This window comes from Crocodylus siamensis, chromosome 2 (assembly GCF_052110815.1).
Source record: "Crocodylus siamensis isolate JL-2025a chromosome 2, ASM5211081v1, whole genome shotgun sequence".
NCBI classification, from domain to species: domain Eukaryota; kingdom Metazoa; phylum Chordata; order Crocodylia; family Crocodylidae; genus Crocodylus; species Crocodylus siamensis.
In genome coordinates, this window is record NC_143396.1 from 228069858 (window position 1) to 228090501 (window position 20644).

A 20644-nucleotide genomic window follows, 5' to 3' on the forward strand; every position below is an offset into this window, starting at 1 on the left:
CATGTTTAGCGTCTAATCTGGTATCCCAGAATTACTGGTGTTCTCAATACATTCTCTCTCTCTCTCACTCACTGTTAATTTAGCACTGTGCCTGACAGTGGAGAGTGTTTAATAGTTGCTTACCAAGTAATTGGAGAGGTATGGGAATTACGTAAAAGTACGGTGAGCTGTAGTGCAACAAAATGACTGAAAAAGTAACTTTACACTTTTTCTTCCCCTCTCTAAAATGTAGACTGGTCTAGAATTTCCTTATCCACTCTCTACTGAAAACATCAGGTGGTTGCTTCTTTATATTATACTGCACGTATATCCCAGTCTCACACAGTGCAAACTCAGCAAGTACAGTGCTGAAGGTTTCACATTATCACTAACACACTTGGAAGTTAAAATTTTCAGGACTGATGTAAAAGCCTAAGTCCCACTGACATTCACTTCTGAAAATGGGGCTCAAGCTTTTTGTAACTGTTACATATGTACACTGATCCATGATAGATGGAAGCTTATGATTGGTTGTGGGGAAACTGTTAACCTGGATCTTGTTTCCCTATCTTTATTTTTGATGCAAGTCTGTGTGCTAGTATTTTGCTTGTTCAGGGCATGTATAAACATGGCTAAGTTGACTGTCATAGACAAGTCAAATTTGACAGGCTGTGGGTGTGTCTGCACATCACCCTTCGGCAACGTTGCTACAGCACTATGCTTTAGTACTTCCTTTTGGCAATATGGGTGGTTACTGTGCCATGCACACAGCGCATGGGTAGCTTTCACTGCTGCGTCGCCATAGTGGTCTGTCATACCCAGGAAGTGCGCTGCTATGGCTACATAGCTGGCAATCACATGTAGACAAACATGATCACTATGTCACTGTAGCATGGCATATGTTGCTGTAGCACATGACTACATCACCACAGGGCCACGTGTAGATGTGCCCTGTATGCAGAGGTGAATCTTAAAGTTTCATCAGTGCGTCATGAATGATACATCTTTATAGCCTAATAAACCAATGCAAGATACAGTATTCTCTTTGGAACTTTCTGCTCTAACAGGTAGAAAAGTTCACTCAAGCACGATTGCCAAATATTATGTAACTAGCTGCCTTAATCCAACTTGTATGCTGTATGTGCAATAAGGTTGTGTAAAAAAAGTCTTGGGAATAAGGTTTAGGATAGCTTTACTGTCCTGATGATAGTGAAAAAGATTGCTTGGTTTTAGAGGCTTTGGGATACTGACTGATGCAGCTTGTGTACTTTTCATACCAACAAATAAACACAGCATTTTTATATTTTAAAGAAAGATAATGATGTGTAGGAGGAATGAGGGGGAATTCAAGGAACAAAACAACACCACACTTGTAGTGACAAGGACAAAATAAACAAAGGACCAAGGGCTCAATTCTGTACCACAGCATAATCGCACTGAAATCACAGAATGAGTCCCTATCATTGCTCCTCTAGCCCCAGTTATCATTTCAAAGCAAAGCACTGAAAAACAGCCATGATCAAGACCTAGCTCATACGTTATTCTCCCAGTTTTTGTTTCATTGCAAACAGCAAACTTGGACCAAGCTTGCCAGTGTTCACAAAGATGAACATGGTGACCAGAGTGGCTCATATTTCCAGGTCTGCATTATGGGCACAATTCACTACAGCACTTCTCTGACAGAACATTCATTTTAGCAATATAAGTTCATGTACACATTTCCTCTAAGATACCAGAGTCCTTGATTTCTGCTGCCACTGTTAACAGCACATCTCCATGCAAAAAAATATGACAGCAGGCAGAAGGTATGCATAGACACTCTCCATGTTGCTGCTGTCTTCCAACAGCAATCCCGCACTTCCTCACACAGACCACTGGACACCAGCCCAAACGCCTCTGGCCAAAATTCAAGTTGATCTGAAGCCCAGTGCCCCCCCTTCAAAGCAGCCTTCCACTTTAAAAACCTTTTGGATTTCCGCAGCCTTTGGAGCTATATCCAACCCCAGCTCCATGGCAACAGGGAAAAAATGGTAAGTCTACTATGGAGACTGCAGCAGGGATGTAGTCCAGGCAATCTGCAAGGAGCAGAAGCCAGTCCCTGACCACATCAGAAAACTTTCAACAAGCATACCACTGGGTAATTCTTCACAGTAAACATCTGAGGGTGTCCCCTAATAATGCTGTTCACTAATGAGCTCTATGCAATCCTAGGTGGAAACTTCATTTTGACCCCCAGCTTAATGGCAGACACCTCCAAGGACAGTGTATGGGACCATAGGGAGAGAACGTCAGCAATACCACAAGGACAACAACTTCTCTGATAAAGAGGAAGGTGTCAAAACCTAGCCCAGATTACCCCCGCCCTGAGAGGCACCCAGGGTTTGAGAATTAGGACACACAATGCTTGGTGCAGTTCTAGCAGAAAGACAGCAACAAGGATCAAGAAATGAGCTCTGGTACAGCATCTTGTTTCTCCCAGTGAACAAATGGATAGTGCCAGGTAATTTTTCCCTGGTATGTTTCCTTCAGCCTACTTGAATTTCATCCTTCCACTTAAATCAGGATTTTCACAGCTGCTTTATTGATCACCAGTTGTCCTGGCATATAAAAGTAAAAAGAGAAAAGTGATGCAACATTGCCCTTTCCTACACAGGTACATGTTGCAATTGTTTTCGTTTCGGTGGGGAGAGGGGGTGCTGGCTTGTAAACCATTTACTGCTATAAAGAGAACTAAGTGAATCTGCATGTGTGCAGGCACCTTGCAGGTCCAGGTAGGTCTTGCTGGGGAGGCATAGTTGTGAACACAGTGTGGCCAGGGACTCCTATAATGCTAGGGCATCACCACAGAGAGAGGTAGGCAGGGACAGTCATCCTTCTGGGGAACTGGTAGCAAGGTCACTGTCTCTTTTGCTTCAGGTTCCTGTCTTCCATGTGATTATGCTGCCTGCCTGTGTATCTTGTTTACCCAGACAGAAATATCCTTCTCATCCTTCAGGACAACCTCCAAAAGTTGTTCCAACACATACTTCCCACCCAGTCCTACAGATTCCTGGGGTTTGATGGTCTTATTTTTTTCCTGCCGTGCTGTGGCTCAATAGCTCAGCAGACACTATCACAGGAAATAAGATGGCAGTGAAGTGACCAAGGCGCTAGCTCAGCAGATATGTATATAGGTAGTGCTTGGGTCATTTCACTGCCTGATTACTTTATACAGTATATAGAAACTATTTACATGCACTATGAGCAAGCTTGGGCTTCCCTCCCTACATTCTCCCCCCTTCCCCAGATCCTAACCATTCCTCTGCACCACAGGAAACTCACTATGACATCAATGGAATAGGCAAATGACAGCAACCATGACTTGCAATTCGAATGGCATCTGCACCACAGCCCATAGCAAAGTTACAAAGGTTACAAGTTACTGCTAGTTTTTTACCATGGGCTGCTGCCCCAAGTCTGACATACTCCCTGTCTTCAAAGGCACTATGGTGTCCTTGAGTGGGGCCTCTGCTGATAGCCACCTGCTATCAGGGATGAAGAAGTGTAACAGAAGCACGAGGAACGATGGGCTTCTTGAGATGATGCACCAAGCAGATGCTGTTAAAAATGAGAACAGTGGTAGGAGAACATGTTGGCATTTAACCACAGCTCTTGCAGGAAAGGCCTTGGCAACACGCAGTGCTGCTTACTTCCATCCCATAATCCATTGGTTTGAAAAATGCTCTGACAGCCACTGGAACACCTTCCCACATTGTACTGTGCATTCAGTCAATGCAGCTGCTTATAGGAATGATGTGTGATGCCAGAACAGGAGCAGTGTTACATACATGCTTTGATAGAGGAGTAGTACTGACTGCTGGTCACCAGAAAAATTCCATAACATGTTCAACTAGCATGTGCTAGTCCATATAAGGCCCAAATCAGAAATTTGCACCTCCTTAAGATAAATGAATATAGGCCATTTTTAAAAATGGTCTAAGGATATCCACGGAGGAGTTTGCACCAGTTTATTTCAAGGTTTTTCTACACTCCAAAGATAATTTGGATTAGGAAAGGGCATGAATTTAAAGTGCAATAGACATTTGTATATAATTTAATGTGTCGAGATTCTTATTCTGAAAAAAAGAGAATCTTAGATTTAGGTAAATCCATTGGATTTAGATAAAATGCAAAAAACAAACAAACCCCAAAACAGTTTTACTGTGGACTAAGGATGAGTTGTTGCTGAATAGCTACTATGCTTTAAATGACTGCCCCCCCCCAATTATTCAAAAATTACTTTCCCATGTAGAACAGCCCATAATCAGTTTTAAAACATTGACAGACTACTCCAAGTTTGTGTAGAAAAAGCCATGGCTCCTCTATGCCCCCTTCAAGATGAAATCTCTGGATCTGAAAACAGGTTTAAAACCAAAATAAAGGGATTTTGAAATATATATCAACCTACAGGCTCCAAATGGTTCCAGTTCAAAATACATATTGAAACATAATGGTTTTGGTTTTGTAGTCATGATAATTGGCATTTTTCTAAAAGCCTCAGCTCATGGAGTCATCTGAAGACATGAACATTTGCCTTTCATTTAAAAATGAAGTTGCTTTCCCTCAGACTTGCAGAGAATAGCTTGGAAATAGAGCTCTGCTAAAAGGGCAAAATCTTTTCCAATATAACCAATCTAATGATTTCTGGTGGTCCACCTCATGATTTTGAAACATCTGTGGCTGGCATTGCTGCTAAGAGAAAGCAAACTAATTCTTTGCTGCTTTGCCCCACACAACAGACATTTATACCTCTGCAACCTGACTGCAAATTGGGTATAAAACTCTGCTGTGATATAAGTGAAGGATTTGGATTGAGCAGGCATTTTAAACCCACAATGCAACAATGCCAGGCAAGTGGAGAGTCAGGACTTAAGTGTCTGCTTTTAGGTCAGGGAGTTTGAGTTTCCTTCTTTAAATTAGTAAGGCAAATGGATGACAATCAGATGGATGCTGTTCAGAAGGGATTTTTCCCAGCACCACGGTTCTAACTACTTCTTATTCACTTTGGGCTACATCCAAGCCCTGAAAATCCATAGGAGTCTCTCTATTGAATATAGTGGGTTTGGAATCCGGTCCTTTGCTTTTACTTCTGGCCAAAATTTCCAAAGCAAGACAGATACCTAGGGGAGCAGAGCATATCCTGAATCAAGCCCATACATTTTGCAACAAAGAAGAATGGATTTTCTTAACAAAGCATTGCAAGCCTCTTTGTTTAAGACTGACGCCCAGATCCCCCATTCTATAACTGTTCCCCCACTGTTCAAATGTCTGCCCAACATTTGGCTGCTGGTTCAGTTTAAAGCTAGCCAAAGCCCATTCTCTATATTTAACGTCTTCCTCCCTCGAAGGACCCGATGACATATAATCTGAACCTATAGGGTAAGTGCCACAGTGCTGCTCTGGCTCTTTCTCCCCTACTGCTGACATATCTCATCCCTCTGCAGGTCTGACATGTTTCCATAGCAACCAGAATCCTAGGCTCTGGCTGCCTCTGGTCTTGCCACCTGTTATTACTTCATCTCTCAAGTGTAAGGAATTGTAGCATGTCCCCTTAATTTGCTGTTCAAAATGCATCTGCAGACGCTGGGAAGACTCAAGAAACAAGAAATTAAAAATAATTACAGAAAAAAGAGGATGAAGAGGGAGAAGGAAAAGCAGCTGCTAGAAGGTAGGTCTCAGGAAGAGTCTCACTCTAATAGAACAGGAGATGGATTCCCAGCTGGAGATGCACTGACTTCCACCTGGATTAGTCCCAGTTTTTAATGAGAAATGGAGAAAGTCATGCAGATAGATTGCTCATTGCACAGACCTGCTAGCTTTTCAGCGTCAAACAGAGCTCTGTCCTGAACTAACATCAAATAGATGGCATGATCTGTAGTGCGATGAAGGACAAGCTAAGTGGAGCTCAAATAAATTAAGTTCACTCTCCACTCACTCCTGTCTCAGACACACAAGCGTATGCTGCTCTCTCCAGTAAATTCTCCTTGCAACTTCTTCATCACAACTCATGGGGAAAATACAAATAAAAAATGAGGAGGTGGCCAGACCCATTGCTAACCAGACAAGCTAGAAAGGCAGTACCACAATCTGAACAAATGGTTCCAAGCATTTCCCGTTCTCAAGAGTAACTGAATTTTGACTATGCTGAAGACAGTTTCAGGATAACACCAGAAGCTGCAGCTTGGTTTCCAGCAACTTCGACTGTCTCTCTTTCTCTTTACCCCGCCTCCTGAACAGCAGCATCCAATCAGAACTACTGCAAGAGATCAGGAGGGCTCTGCTAGCCCCTAGGAGCCAAAAGGAGTTTTTACATAGGTCAGGAGAAGTAGGGGTATCTGATACAATCTTCATAGGAACTGATATGATCCAGTAGATATATAATTAATTGATGGCTGGGGATAATAAAAGTAGAGCTTACATTAATTTTTTTGAATTTTGGGGCATGGAAACAAACAGGCTAGTTATCCACTAAAGATATATAAGATTTGTTGAGATTATAATTCTACAGAACACACTGGAATGGTCAGGGAGACTTCATAAACGGGAAGACAGACAAAAAAATGTAGAATATTTTTTTTTAATCTCATTATGTCCAAGCCAATTGCATGATTTTGAGGGGTCTGACTCGCAGGGTTTTTTTTAAACTTTTGGGGTTAGCAATGCAGGACTCCCACCACACCGAGAAGCTTAGAGAGTGATCATGCTACCTGAGGTACAATCTATCCTAGAGCTCCCCTGGGCAGTGCAGCTTGGGACTCACCCAAAATGGGCCAGTTACTTATGCGCACATATTAATCCCTCCAACATGAACAACACTTTGAAGACGGAAATTTCTCCCTGAGGGGTATGTGAATACATGTTGCCTAATTTCAAACCCAGTCCAATATTTTGGGTTTTAAGTGGGTTCATTTTCTTTTTAAGGGAAAAGAGCAGAAAGGTGAAAGAGGAAAAGTGGTTACAATAAATGTAAGAATGCTCCATACAGAGAGCTCTGACAGGGGGGAGAAAAGGATATGGCTTCTATAGGCAAAGTGCTCAATCAAATTAGAGCCAGTTTCCTGCAGAACAGTCATAAGCATTTCTCCTTAAGGAGGGCTATTTTCTCTACAAAATTTCAGCCTCCAGCCATGCCAGCTGTAGAGCTGCTCTGAAGCAAAAGGTCACAAGAATTTTTTGTATAATGGACAAAGGTTATTTTTTTCACCTTTCTGATCCTCCAAATAGCTGCACAGGTTTTCCTTAGATTTTCACAAAATAGGCATGAAACATTTCAGCCCCAAAGATTAAGGCCTGAGAAAGTTATGTGCAATGACAAACAGAGGGTTTGGATGAAAACTGTTCTAAAGGAGACATTACTACTTCTGTAATACCAATGGCTGCCTTATATTTTATTTTAAAACCATATTTATATTCATTCCTTTATGAAAACCAACAAAGGAAAAGAAAGAAAAATTGAACAAACTAATGAGACAGCAAATCAGGGTAAGATACAGCTGCTTTCTGAAAAGGCACCTGCTGTAGGATTTCCTGTAGCAAGGTGGGTGTTGGAGCATCCTTGCATTCAAATGTAGCTCCTATCACATCCCCAGTGAGGAACAGTGCTGAGGCAGAGAAAAAGAGGCCTGATGTAGCTTTTCAAATTGATGCTGCTTGTGGAGAGGAACAAACAGCTCATCTCCAACTGAGGGGCTGACTCTCGTCATTTATTCATCCCCAACCCCCTGCATGGATGGAAATAAAAATGTTTCAAAGAAGACTGTGTGGGGGAGCTGGAGGACAGCTTGGAGGCACAGTGAGGTTAGTGCATTAATTTTTTATCTCTGGAGACTGGGTATCCAATTATGCTTGGAATACACAAATGGCATCAGCTGATCTCTGCAGTAGAGATGTGGCTACAACACAAAACCTCCCCAACAAGAAGGTATGGTTGATGGATGCTCTGAACTTGAAAAGCAAGTGGTTATACAGGTCAAATTTAAATCTTAAAAGAATTGGGAGACTTCACTATCATTATTTGAGCATGTAGCAAGTCTGGAGTAAAGTGCACCAGCACAAGAGTGCAGAATCCCTGCAACAGTATGGAGTGCCATAGGCAGAGATGTGCGTGGGTAGGCATGTGGTCTGCACAGCATCTGCATGCTGTTGACTTTAGCCAGTACTATTAGGTACTTTTTTTTTAATCTTGTAAATTTACCCCAAAGCTTTTTCTTTTTTTTTAATTTCAAGAAAGCATTTTGCCACATAAACTTCTGCATTTATACAGGTGACTCACTCCCATTCAAAGAAAAGGAAGATTCGGTCCTTATACACAGGAACAGACTGCCCTGTTCCTCTGGGAAAGAAATGAGTTCTATACTATCACATTCATTCATACATAGATTGCAATAGACAGATATCTAGTTAACAAAAATCCCACTCTAGAAGCCTCTCAAAATCTGCAGGTGCCAGCTGCCCCCAAGTGTCAGTTTATAACTACAGAATTGATGCTAGGCATAGTGGAACATGCGCTGAGTGGAAGAATCATGGGATAAAGACAGCAGAAGAAGAGGCTTGAAATGATGTGGGACAATTTCATTCTAATGTCAGGCAATGGGTTGATTTGGTTTTTAAAAGTTCCCAGGATGTCTTTTTCAAGTGTTCATACTTTGTCAACACCACTTTGCAAGCAGAAAGAGTAGCAAAACTACTTTGGACTGAGACAAGTTTGGATTCCAAAGAAGGGACATGCCATGTTATCAAGGAACTGAGCTTACCTGAGACTTAGGCCCCTCTACACATTACAGGTATTGTGCAATTAACTGGTTAATTGTACAGTTACCTTAAAACATACACAAAGTACTTATTAGACAATAAAAAGCTCCAACCAGCTATAAAGTTAGAAAATGTGTAGCACAGGCAGCAGGGTCGGCTGAGAGCCCTGTCAGCTGACAGAGCTTCCAGCCACAGGGCTGCACCATGCCCAGCATGACACCCCTGCGGCTGAGGGACTAAAGGAGATACTGAAGGAAGTGAAATGTCCAGGCGAAAAGGAACAGCCCACCTAGGCTGCTTGTTGTTCTGCGACAAATCCATCAGAGCCCGGCAGTTCAAATTAAGCTGCTCCTATGCAAATCTCCTTTATTTAAGTCCCTCAGCAACCCAAAATGGCTTGGGGGTGATAAAGGGAGTAAAGACAGAAAGGCAGGGAGAATAGGGCGGAGGGAAGAGAGGGAGAGAGAGGGACAGACAGAAAGGCCATCAAGCTGTTTTGCTGGCACCAGTCAGGAGATCAATAGCTGAATCTGGCAGAGACTGTGCTCCAAAGAGGCTCCTTCTGTGCTGGCAAGGCTGTTGTAACTGCAGGTATGGCTATGGGCAGTAATGACACAGGAGACATGAGAGGAGCAAAGGAGGTAAAATGGAAGGAAGTTCATCCTGCAGCAGACTGCCAGAACCTTGCTGCCCAATCCTTACCTCCTGCAGCAGAGCAAATTCCAAATGGCTGTTTGGGATCGGCTTTGCCTTTTCTGAATTGGGCTGCTTGCATTTCTCGGCCATGTGGCTAAGGAAATAATCAGAGTCTGCTATTTACTGTACTTCTGGCCCTTCTGTTCAGTAGGTTACGGATTAGCTGTTTGGATTAACATCCCCCTCCCCCTCCCACGAGCCCATGCAGAGAGGATTCTTGAAGCCCAAACCCTGCGACACTGCAGACCTGTCAAATCTAATTCATAACACATGCCCAGCAGTACTTAGGGAAAAGGAAGGATATGATGCTCTGGCTCCCCACCATTTCCATGTACAAAGGGACCATTTAATGACTGTGCATTAGCAATGTGGACAATTAGCATTCACATGGAAGATGAATGGTGGCATAAATTAAATATTGTCAAGTAAGGGAGGGAAGATGTAAGGTCTAGGTGCAGGGCTGTACACAAACAAGCAGAAACAGAGAACAAACAGCCAATCCTGAGGCAGGACCATCAGGAGAGCAATTCCCCAAGCTCACCATGACTCCCCCTAGCAGGAATCGCCACTTGATGTAGTCCCTGCCCCCCACCCCTCCAGGTGATGGTCAGTTATTGAACAGAGAAATCCTTCCTTTTATGGGTCCAGATCATTTAAGTATATAGCTGTGACTATCTGTGTTGGGGGCTGCATTCCAGCAGCTTCTCCCTGCCTCGTGCATAAAGCCTCCAGAGGCCAGAGCAGCCCCTGCTGCACACTTTTCAGAGAGCCAGACACGCTCCCTTCTTCACTGGCCCAGGTTTGCTGGCTCTCTGAAATGAGGGAGAGTCTTACTTTCATCCCTCCATTCCAGCTCCCTTTTTCTAAACCTGGTAAAGCTGATGATATCAGTCTCTGAGCATTAGAAGCATTAGAACTAGGACTGTACCTCACCCCCATGTCAAGCTGGAAGGTGAGGATCAACAACCTTTCTTGTCTGCCTACTTCTACAGTGCTAAGATCAGAACTTAGTAATTAAGTTTCCTAACACCCCTCCCAAAAAGTATGACAGACTTTATTTCAAGCACAGAACACAAATTTAGATACAACATACAAAATAAAGTCATAACAAGTCAAATGATGCCATTTACTAGCCTGCCAGAGCCAGCATTCCTCAGAGCCATGGCAGCTCAGATTTAGCAAAAGCTGGACAAGTCAATTCTGCTTCTATTTTATAGAATTTTAAAAGATAGTGCAGAAAAGTGACAGACACATATGGATTGCCAAGTGGGATCAGACCAAAGGTCCATCTCAATCAGTAACATCTCTCAAACAGTGGACAGGAGGAGATGCTTCCAAGAAAGGTGAAACCCTTCCCCATCTCCTCATAAGACAATTATGGATTATCCTGCTTAAGAGAGAAATGTCTTCCTAGACCTGGTTTCCTTCTCTTTTTCCCAAGGATGAAATATTCACCCATAAAATATTTCTCATATCCATTTTATTCTGCTGTCCATAATTGTTTTCCATAATTACTTTGAAATAAAATGGTATTTCCCATCTGAGGAACCAAAAGCTCTTTATAAAATTAATTAATTAAATAAACAAATGAATTTTATCTGCACATTGTGCCTGAATGGGGATGCTGATGATTATTATTTTACGTACAGTTGAGCATAGAAACAATTGGGCACAGGAAGGCTGAATTACTACGTAAGACTTTAGGCAAAAGGCAGTAGTAAAATTTGGCTCCCCTGACTCCCTGTCTTGTGTTTTAAAAAAATAGAGGAAGGATAGCACTGGGTGCCCCTGTGCTGGCTAACATTGTAATTGCCCCCTCTCTTGGCATCCCCAGAGTAGAGACCATGTTCTCTTTTCCTGTGTCATCACTCTCCGTTTTGGTTTGTGCAGACGATATTCTAGGCAAGAGACTTTCCTGGACTGATAGTATGAATGTGGAGTTTGAAGTGCAGGAGGTCTTGGGTAGGAGAGAATTTCATACCAAAAAAACTGAGAAGCAAATAAAGAACTTTCCTCAAACAAAACAACAAAGAGAATCCACTAAAACAAACTGTGTGTTTTCTTGATCGCCACACTAATCATGGAGAGGCTGTTTGATGACAGGCAGGTTGGGCACCCCTTCCATTCTCCTTTCTCCTTGTCATCTCCTCCCCACAGGAGCACTGATAGAAAAGTGACTTGCTGCAGAGATAATGCTGGGTTTTAAATGAATTCTTGACTGACTGAGCTCAGTATCAAGGTGAGCTGCAGCTGATTAGCTTCACTAAACATCCCGGTTCCAATCATTCACAAAGGAGCAGTACAATCACAGGGCCTGGGGAAATGCATAAATAGGGATGGAGGTAACATCCCCCTGAAAAAAAAACATACTGGAGGGGAAAACAAGGGGACAGAAAAATACTACTCACGTTTGTGATTTTCATTTCTGTGCACAGGTGAGGAGCGTGTCTCTTGCTCCCGAGCTTCATCTCCCTCTTCACTGGCTAGGTGAGTGTGAGCATAATGGTAGCTCAGTCCAGGCCTATTCTTGTAACGCTTGCCACAGACTGGGAAGAGAGAAAACATGAGGAAAGGGAGAAGAGAAGGGAGTCATCAGTACCTTTTCCAGCAGCGAGTTTGAAACTGCAAATGTAGTGATGGTAAAAGGTGAGAGACTGACAACCCTGCACACTGATGTCCTCTACTTACCCCAGATAAGCTTCCCTCATACTATCCTACCTGTTTTTTCTACTCCTGGCCTGGAGGAAGGACCTAGGAAGTTGAGGGAACTATTCAAGTCTCCATTGTCTATCCAGCCCTAGGATTCCCAGCTGAGACTGGTAAGAAGGTTATCCAGCAGATTAAATTAAACTCCAATTGTGGTGCTGGTGTCTTGTGCTATGTACTTCTTACCAGCAGGAACTGAACTGAGACCAAAGGAAATTGTTTCCATAATTACTGATCACAGGAAAAAGGAACTGTTTCTAACAGCAAGAGAACAGAGATTTTCTTTGAAAGAGTTAAGTCAATTGTTTTCTTTCCAGACATACATCCATAACAAAGGTTAACAATCACTTCCTATTTCTTGTTAAAAGAATGTTCAGGTGGGATAATTTTACTCTCTACCCAATTAAACCTCACATTCATCAGTCCAGTAAATAACGCATTGTGTGATGGAGAATCCTCCATAAAAGTTTTGCCCAGGTTTATCTACATTTTAAGTGCTTGCTTATACATTAAACTTTTTATAGGAATTTATTGGTATTTAGGTTAATGGCTCTAAAAAGACAGTACTTTGCACTTCTTGTCTTCAAAGCACTTTAGGTATGTCACTAGTTCTTCTTCACAACAGTTTTTATACTAAGTATTGTTGCTGTTATTTAGCAGATAGGAGAACTGAGACAGAAATTAAGGAATAGTTCCTGTACACACTACCACAAACAATACTTACTACTGTGAGTAGTCTCATTCACTTCAGAGATCACCCACAGCAGCCTATACTATCCTTTGCGGAACTGAGGTTGCGTCTACATATGCAATTATTGTGCATCAATAAACTCTGGAGCTTATTATTCCTGAGTTTTTTACTCCTGGGCATACTGTTTGAACATGCACCTGGGAGCAATTAACTCTGGAGCAACTGACTCCAAAATTTATTCATGCACAACAAGTGGAGCCCAGCTGGGGCAGCCCCAGCTTGCAGGGGGCCCTGGGAGTCAGTCTGCCAGCCCAGGGCTGCTCCAGCCAGGCTCAATGTGCTATGGAGGAGCTGGCTGGGGCATAAGGATGCTTCAGTGTGGGGCTAGCTGCCAGGGAGCCCCAGCACTAAAGCACACTAATGACCCAGCCAGCCAGGTCAGTGTCTACACATGCACTGTTGCACATGAAAACACTAAGCAGCAGGATAGTATTTGTATTTACAAGTACTACCCTGATGTGGAGTTTGTTAGTTTCCTGCACCGTAATAGGGACACACTTGTAGATGCCAAGACGTTTACTGCGGAGCTAATTAAGCAGCTCCGCAGTAAACATCTTGTATAGACGTGCCCCGAGTCCTCTGTAATATGCCTAAAAAGAGGAAGCTAATGTCAGAAGCAGGAGTGGAACCAAACATTACCTTAGTCTTTCCATCCATTCTCATTAAGTCAAACTCCAACTAAGGCCTTGTTATAGCCCAGGGGTCAACAACTGCTGGCATGCATGCTGAGCATGGCACGCAAGGCCATTTTGCTCCTCACACCACCACCAGCCCAGGCTCTAAGCAGCTGCTGCCACCCACGGAGCCCAGGATGCTCCCAGCAGGCGGCTGGGAGGCTGCAAGCCCTGCTGCAAGCAGACCAGGCTCCATGGGCCGGCTGTACCCAGGAGGCTGCAAACAGCTTCTCTGGGCTCCAGCATGTCAGCACTCCAGCGCCTTCCAAGGTAGACATTGTGGTTTTTTCAGCACTCTGGACAAAAAACGTTGCCTACCCCTGTTATAGCCTGATACAGTAAATGCCTCTTAGCTGTTTCACTTGTGCAACTGTATATACACGGTGCAAGTTCTATATGACCTCACTTCACCTTTTTCACAAGCTTGAGTCTGACAAAATTGCCATACTCAGCAAAACAGCTCAAGAAAGGACTTTGTTCATTTATAGAGATCCTCAGTATTCATTGTCAATTTTTTTCTGCTACTGTTTACAAAAAGTCAATAGATGATCCACATTCAGAAGGAGATGATGTGAAACTGTGGACTACAAACTGGCACAATAACATATTTTATTTTCAATCTATTCTAACTAGCTTGTAAAGTCCCTCAGGGAAAGTACCTTGTCTTATTATATGTTTGTAAAGCCTGCTCATCTATGACAATATGAGTAAGATAAATGATTTGTAATGTTAACTCTTCTTGTCCTGCTTCTCCACTGAGCATAGATAAATAACCATATGTAAGATGTGTACCTTGCTCCCATGTAAATAAAATAAATATTAAAAAGAAAAAAAGTTAAAAGTAAAGCACTGCCATGAGCAGGAAACACACAAAAACGTACAATAAGAAAACAGACTCCAATTCTGTCAGGTCTGACAAGGGAATTCAGCCTTCACAACACATTCAGTCCTGGCCTGCTCTGCTCCTAGTACAGACTACAGGATCAAGTGTGATGGCTACCTATTATTCACGAGTCTACAATCATCTGGTCCTTAAGAGAAGTCAATAACACAGAGAATAATTTTACACCTATGAGAGGCTGTGTACCAGTAATTTGGAGGAAAGCCAATTAATGGTGCAAATCCCTTTAACTCTGGTGGCAACTACACCCATGAAACAAAGGCTATTTAGGCTCCAAATGTGTGAAACCTATTAGATTTCAAGAACAATGATGTGCAAAAAGGTTAACGCATTAACACTAAAGTTTCCAGAAGACTGTCTGCAACAAGAGTGATCTATAAAGTGATTGGTAAAGTGATATGAAGCGTCTCATCTCCAGGTCACTACATCCAATCCAGCCCTTTTTGGTCAAAAACAAGTCACTACTCATATCACTGTTGCTCTACTTAAATGAAAAACACACTATATGTTATTTTCTGGTATATTAAATATTATATAGACACAGTCGTCTAACCAGAGTTAGGCAAAGATTTACTTTCATTTGTCAACTCAAATTTAACTCTAAGAGAAAAACAACCAAAAAGGTCTTCTCAAATTTTCCAGGTGTAGTTTCTGAATAGCAAGAAATCTTTTGGTCAAGAGTGAAGCAAGTTACATAAACTGTTTCTGTGACAGGTGGATGAGAAAAACAGAAATAAATCAGATTTTAAGTCTTTTTATGGCCATCTCATGTCAAAAAAAACCTGTCTGTTTTCAAAACTTCAAATGGAATATATGCAAAAGATGTTGGCAAGCTAGTGTATAAAATCAAATCTTAAAGGGGAAAAGGCATGCTTGGGAATGTATTCACTATCAGAATGCGATAATATCCATCAATCCTTGTGAACTTTTGCCAGGGTACCATGTGACAAATCCTGCCATTTTAAAAGGTGAGCTTCTAAGCCTTCTTATGGCAATAGGTACAATAAACTGCAGAATGTTTCAGCTACTCAGAATAGGGTAAGGTAAGATAAGAAACCAGATGGGCTACAGAGATTCTCTCAACTACCCAAAAATACACAGGGAAGACATATGAATACATGCTAAGGCTGTACTAAATTCTGTGGCTGGCCTCTTTAGGCTATAGAAATCCTTCACCCCCCACTTCAGGAGGGATGTGGACAACATTGAGAGGGTCCAGAGGAGGGCCACCCGCATGATCCAGAGACTACAGGGCAGATCCTACAATGAGAGACTGCAGGACCTGAACCTGTTCATCCTCCACAAGAGAAGGCTGAGGGGGGACCTGGTGACAGTCTACAAACTCACTAGGGGGGACCAGAAGGGTTTGGGAGAGACCTTGTTTCCCCTAGCACCCCCTGACATGACAAGGAATAACGGCCACAAGTTGCTGGAGAGTAGATTTAGATTAGACATCCGTAAGAACTACTTCACAGTTAGGGCGGCTAGGAGCTGGAACCAACTTCCAAGGGAAGTGGTGCTGGCACCTACCCTGGGGGTCTTTAAGAGGAGGCTTGATGCCTACCTAGCTGGGATCATTTGAGCCCAGTTTTTTCTCCTGCCCTGGCAGGGGGTTGGACTTGAAAATCTGTAAGTTCCCTTCCAACCCTACTTCTATGATTCTATGATTATGATAAGTCAGGAGGGCTTCAGCAGGCAATGCAGTCATGGCTAGAAACGTGATCAGTAGAGCTTTAAACCTGGGTATAGGCCCTGGGGTTCTGCATATATGGTCCCAGTAGATTGCTTAAAGGGTTTGTGATTTGAATAAGAAGAGATTCTGGAGGTTTTAGAACTGAACCCACAGGTTCTTCCTTGGTGATCAGGCCTTTCCCCATTATCATGAAAGAGCTCCTAGGAAATTCCAATGGTTGGAACATCTGAGGTTTCCTATTTCCCAAGGAAGAAAGGAGCCTTACGTCTTTATTCAAGCAAAACAACTATTGGCTTCAGCTAGAGTTTGGAATCAAAACTAAATCAGAACTAGAGGATTTTCCTGACAAATTGGAAACTTCCCAAGTTCTGCCTGCTCTCTTCTTTCACTAGATGGAATAGGTTTTATTAACCTCACATATCACCATCTTGGGAGGTAGTTTTTATAAAACAGCAATAATTATTGTATAATTATACAATATATAACTATATATAGCTTTATATGTAATTATTGTATATGTATATAATTGTAATTAATTAAAATGTACTGGCATAATTAATTATCAACCCCTTTAATTGGGTTGACTTCAACTTTAATTGATTAAAGATCAATTTAGCTTTGATTAATGATTACCCATTGTATCATTAATTAATTGAATACAATTATAGTTATATATCTACATATATAGATATATATATTTCTTACACAACATATATAGTGCTTTCTATAGTCAAAGGATTTTCCAAACACTAACTCATTAATTCTCCCTACACCACTGTGTGGCAACTTTTATCCTGCTTTTGCAGATGAGGATGCAGTTCAGTGACTTGTTCACAATCATACAGTAATCTACTGTCAGATCTGGATTAGAATTTGTCAGTTTTGAATTTCTAGTCTTGCGCTCAGACCACTTTCATTGCTGCTGAATAGACCTACCAGTAAAGCAATGCATAGCTTTCCTCCTGTTTCCTAACACTGAGACCACTCCTGCATTTTGTCTGTGGTCCTTCTCAGGCAACCAGGCCCATTGAAGTCAATGGAAATTTGTATTGGAGAATTTGACCCACACTGCACTCTGGCTTATCCTGTATATAAATGATGCATTTTGCTTCCCATTAACTGTAACTTACATGAACTTACATCGTTAGTGTAAATTGGCTCACCTAGCCATACAGCAGAGGAAACATCCCAAATTAAAACCAGAGAGGGAACTCTTAAGCATCAGAATCCACCAGATGCACTTCTCTGACTTATCTTACATTTCTTCCAATTTTTAAGCCTGAAAGTAAGAGGTTACACAACCATTTTAGAGAAAAACAGGCCCCTTTGGAGACAGTTCAGTCACACCCACAGGGAGCCTCACAAAACCAAGACCTATTCCCATTTCTGTCACTGACAAATTATGGCACCTTGGACACATCACTTCACCACTCCAAGCTTCACTTTCCTCATAGGTAAATTTAAATAAAAAATACTTATACATATTTTTAAAAATGGTTTTGAAATCCAGGGGTCAAAAAGCTTCTTCATCAGCTATTTACTGGCTGCAGTACTCTCATTTTCAGACTGCCACACATTTGGTCTTTGGCAGGCTGTGAGCTAAGTTCCAGCCAATTCTACTCATACACTTTATACAATCTGTCACCAGTATGAGACAGAAGAAAATAACCCATGTTTTTAGTGGAAACAGGAAATTGGGGGAAGTACATGCATGTCCTCCTCACAGACGCTTATATTTTTCTTCTCCTTTGTTTCCTGTCAACTGCTCCTCTTTCTTTCTTCTCAAGTGGAAGGATATCAAATGTTAAAGCCCTACATTTATCACTGATGGGGAGCTAGTCTGCAAAATGGTCCCCTTATCCAAACACCCCTAAAAAACCCTCTGTTTTTTACTGCTCTAAAATGCAATATCCACTGTTATAGCAGTCATGCATAAAATCTGGAACTTTAAGGTTTCCCTAACATTTCACATTACATTTTCATCTCTATCAATTGAGAAACATTATGTTTGCCCCCTACTGCTCAGTGGCATAATGTTACAGCAGTGATTCTCAGCCAGGGTGCCACAGCACCTTTTAAAAGTAAGATTCTTTAAAGGGTGTCATGTAATGTTAGCAGTTAGGTGTGCAAACACCTGCACATGATTCACAAGAAAAACCCAGAGATTTCAAAGAAGAATCCATAGTATCAAAAACATTCTGACCTCTTGTGCTCTTTCTGAGATTTTTGCAACAGACGAATTGCTCTATCATTTTTCTAAAGCCATAAAGTACTATTTACTCAAATATAAGATGACTGATTATAAGACAACTCCCCAATAATTAGATATTATATATGAAAATGTATAAATTAGTTATAATTTTCCAAGTATAGAATCTAATTATTTGAGGTTTGCCTTGAATATGTCTGCCCCCCTACAGCAGGGAAAATAAATCTGCCGGTTCAGATAGGCCCCTTGCCCTCTGCCTCTCCCCACTATCTTCCTCCTACAGCTCCTTCCCCTCCTCCTTACTATCAGACCCTGCTCTCCCTGAGCACGTGAAAGTGAGGAGCGAATTTGAAAACACTAACCTTGAAATAAACAAAGCTGAAATAATTTGCATATAGTATCCATAGACTTGGTTCATCCAGAATTGATGCATATTCCCTCTTTTGAAACTGCTGCAAGTTTTAGCACAGGAATTTCATAAACACACTTTGAAACCACACTTTAGTACCTACTTATAGACAGCCCAAACTTTTTTTTTAATTTTGTGTCTCAGGCCAAATCAATTCCGAATTCTATCAACTAAGCAGAGCTTAATCGTTCAAGTCTGTGTGGAACTACCACCAGCAAGTATCCTACCTCCCAGACTCTTCAACCTGGGACTTCAAATACTCCCAAATCCATGGCAGATTGGTCCGGCTACAGTGCAAGACACATGGGCAAAGCCACATCGTGCCCCCGTGAGCCCAGGACATCTGTTGGGAGGACCACTCAGTCACATCCAGCAGATCAGACAATTTCTTGGCAACAATAGATGACCTGTTTTTGATGCAGGTTGTAGAAGGGCCTACCAGGGGTAAGGCCACTTTGGATCTAGTGCAGGCCAAAGGTGATGAAATCATAGGCAACCTAAGGATTGTTGGTACTCTGCAGGACAGTGATCACGACCTGGTCAGGTTCACTATCCACCATAAGACTGGAAAACTAGACAGCATAACAAAAGTCCTGGACTTCAAGCAGGCAGATTTTGGCAAACTTAAGAAGCTAGTTGGAAAGGCTTTCTGCAACCAACAACCAGATGACTTGGGACTTCAGGAACAGTGGTGCTTCCTTAAGGAGGCAATTGTCACGACTCAAAAATGGGCTGTCCCCATGCAGACAAAAAATGAGAAAGGAGCCAACAGACCAACTTAGCTCAGTAGAAATATTAGAAAGCTTCTAAAAAAAGGAAAAAGTATACAAACAGTGGAAGAAGGACTTAGTAACCAAAGAGGAATATACCTAAATTGCCAGGGCCTGCCGATATGAGATAAGGAAAGCCAAGGCAGGCATGGAGATCAAGCTGGCAACCAGAAAAAAGACAACAAAAAGTCCCTCTACAAATACATAGGGAGTAAGAAAAAAATTAGACTCCACTATGGGTCCCTTACTAAATATTCAAGGGCAGCCCACAGTTGGTGTCCACAAAAAAGCCAAACTCCTAAATGAATACTTCACATCAGTATTCCTGAAATCGAACGTGGGCTGCTTGCCTGATCAAAGACCCAAGGAGCATAGGGAAGACAACAAACTACACAAAATCAGTTCTGAAGAGGTGAGGGATTTCCAGCAACACCTGGATGTCTTCAAGACTGCAGGGCCTGACAATCTGCAACCAAGAGTCCTGAAAGAACTGGCTGAGCTAATAGCAGCACTACTGGCCAAATTGTTTGAGTCATGGAACTTGGGAGTGGTCCTGGATAATTGAAACAGGGCTAATGTGATGCCCATTTTCAAGAAAGTGAAGAGAGATGACCCTGCAAACTATAAGCTGGTCAGTCTGACCTTGGTCCTGGGTTAAATTTTTGAAAAACTTATTAAGGAGGCCATCATTTGCAAACTCGAAACAAACAGATTGTTAAGAACCAATCAGCACAGTTTTGTTGAGGGTAGCTCATGCTTGACAAACCTTGTGTCCTTCTATGACCAGGTAACTAGGCATCTGAACAAGGGACACATGGTGGATGTGATCTACTTAGACTTCAGTAAAGCCTTTGATTCAGTTTCCCACAGGATTCTCTCAAACAAACTTGAGGGTGCTAGACTTGACCAGCACTAAATGTAAGGTGGGTGGCCCAGCACTCAATGAGGTGGGTGGGCAATTGGCTTAGAGGCCGTTCCCAGAGGGTGGTAATTGATAAGCTGGCCTTATTCTGGAAGGCCATCTCCAGGGATCTGTGCTTGGATCCATGCTCTTTAATATATTCAT

At 42.1% G+C, this 20644-nt stretch overlaps 1 protein-coding gene across 5 annotated transcripts in view; it reads right to left on the bottom strand.

Annotated features, from left to right (window-relative positions):
* DPF3 (double PHD fingers 3) overlaps nucleotides 1-20644 on the bottom strand; it is a 238363-nt gene that overhangs the window by 56818 nt on the left and 160901 nt on the right. For all 5 annotated transcript variants that reach the window (XR_016440300.1, XR_016440299.1, XR_016440298.1 and 2 more), the window contains exon 7: nucleotides 11874-12011. Coding sequence is in view for 2 of the 5 variants with exons in the window: in XM_090033272.1 (XP_089889398.1) it covers nucleotides 11874-12011 (138 nt within the window). In the remaining 3 variants the exon portion in view is untranslated. The remainder of the gene's footprint in view (nucleotides 1-11873; nucleotides 12012-20644) is intronic.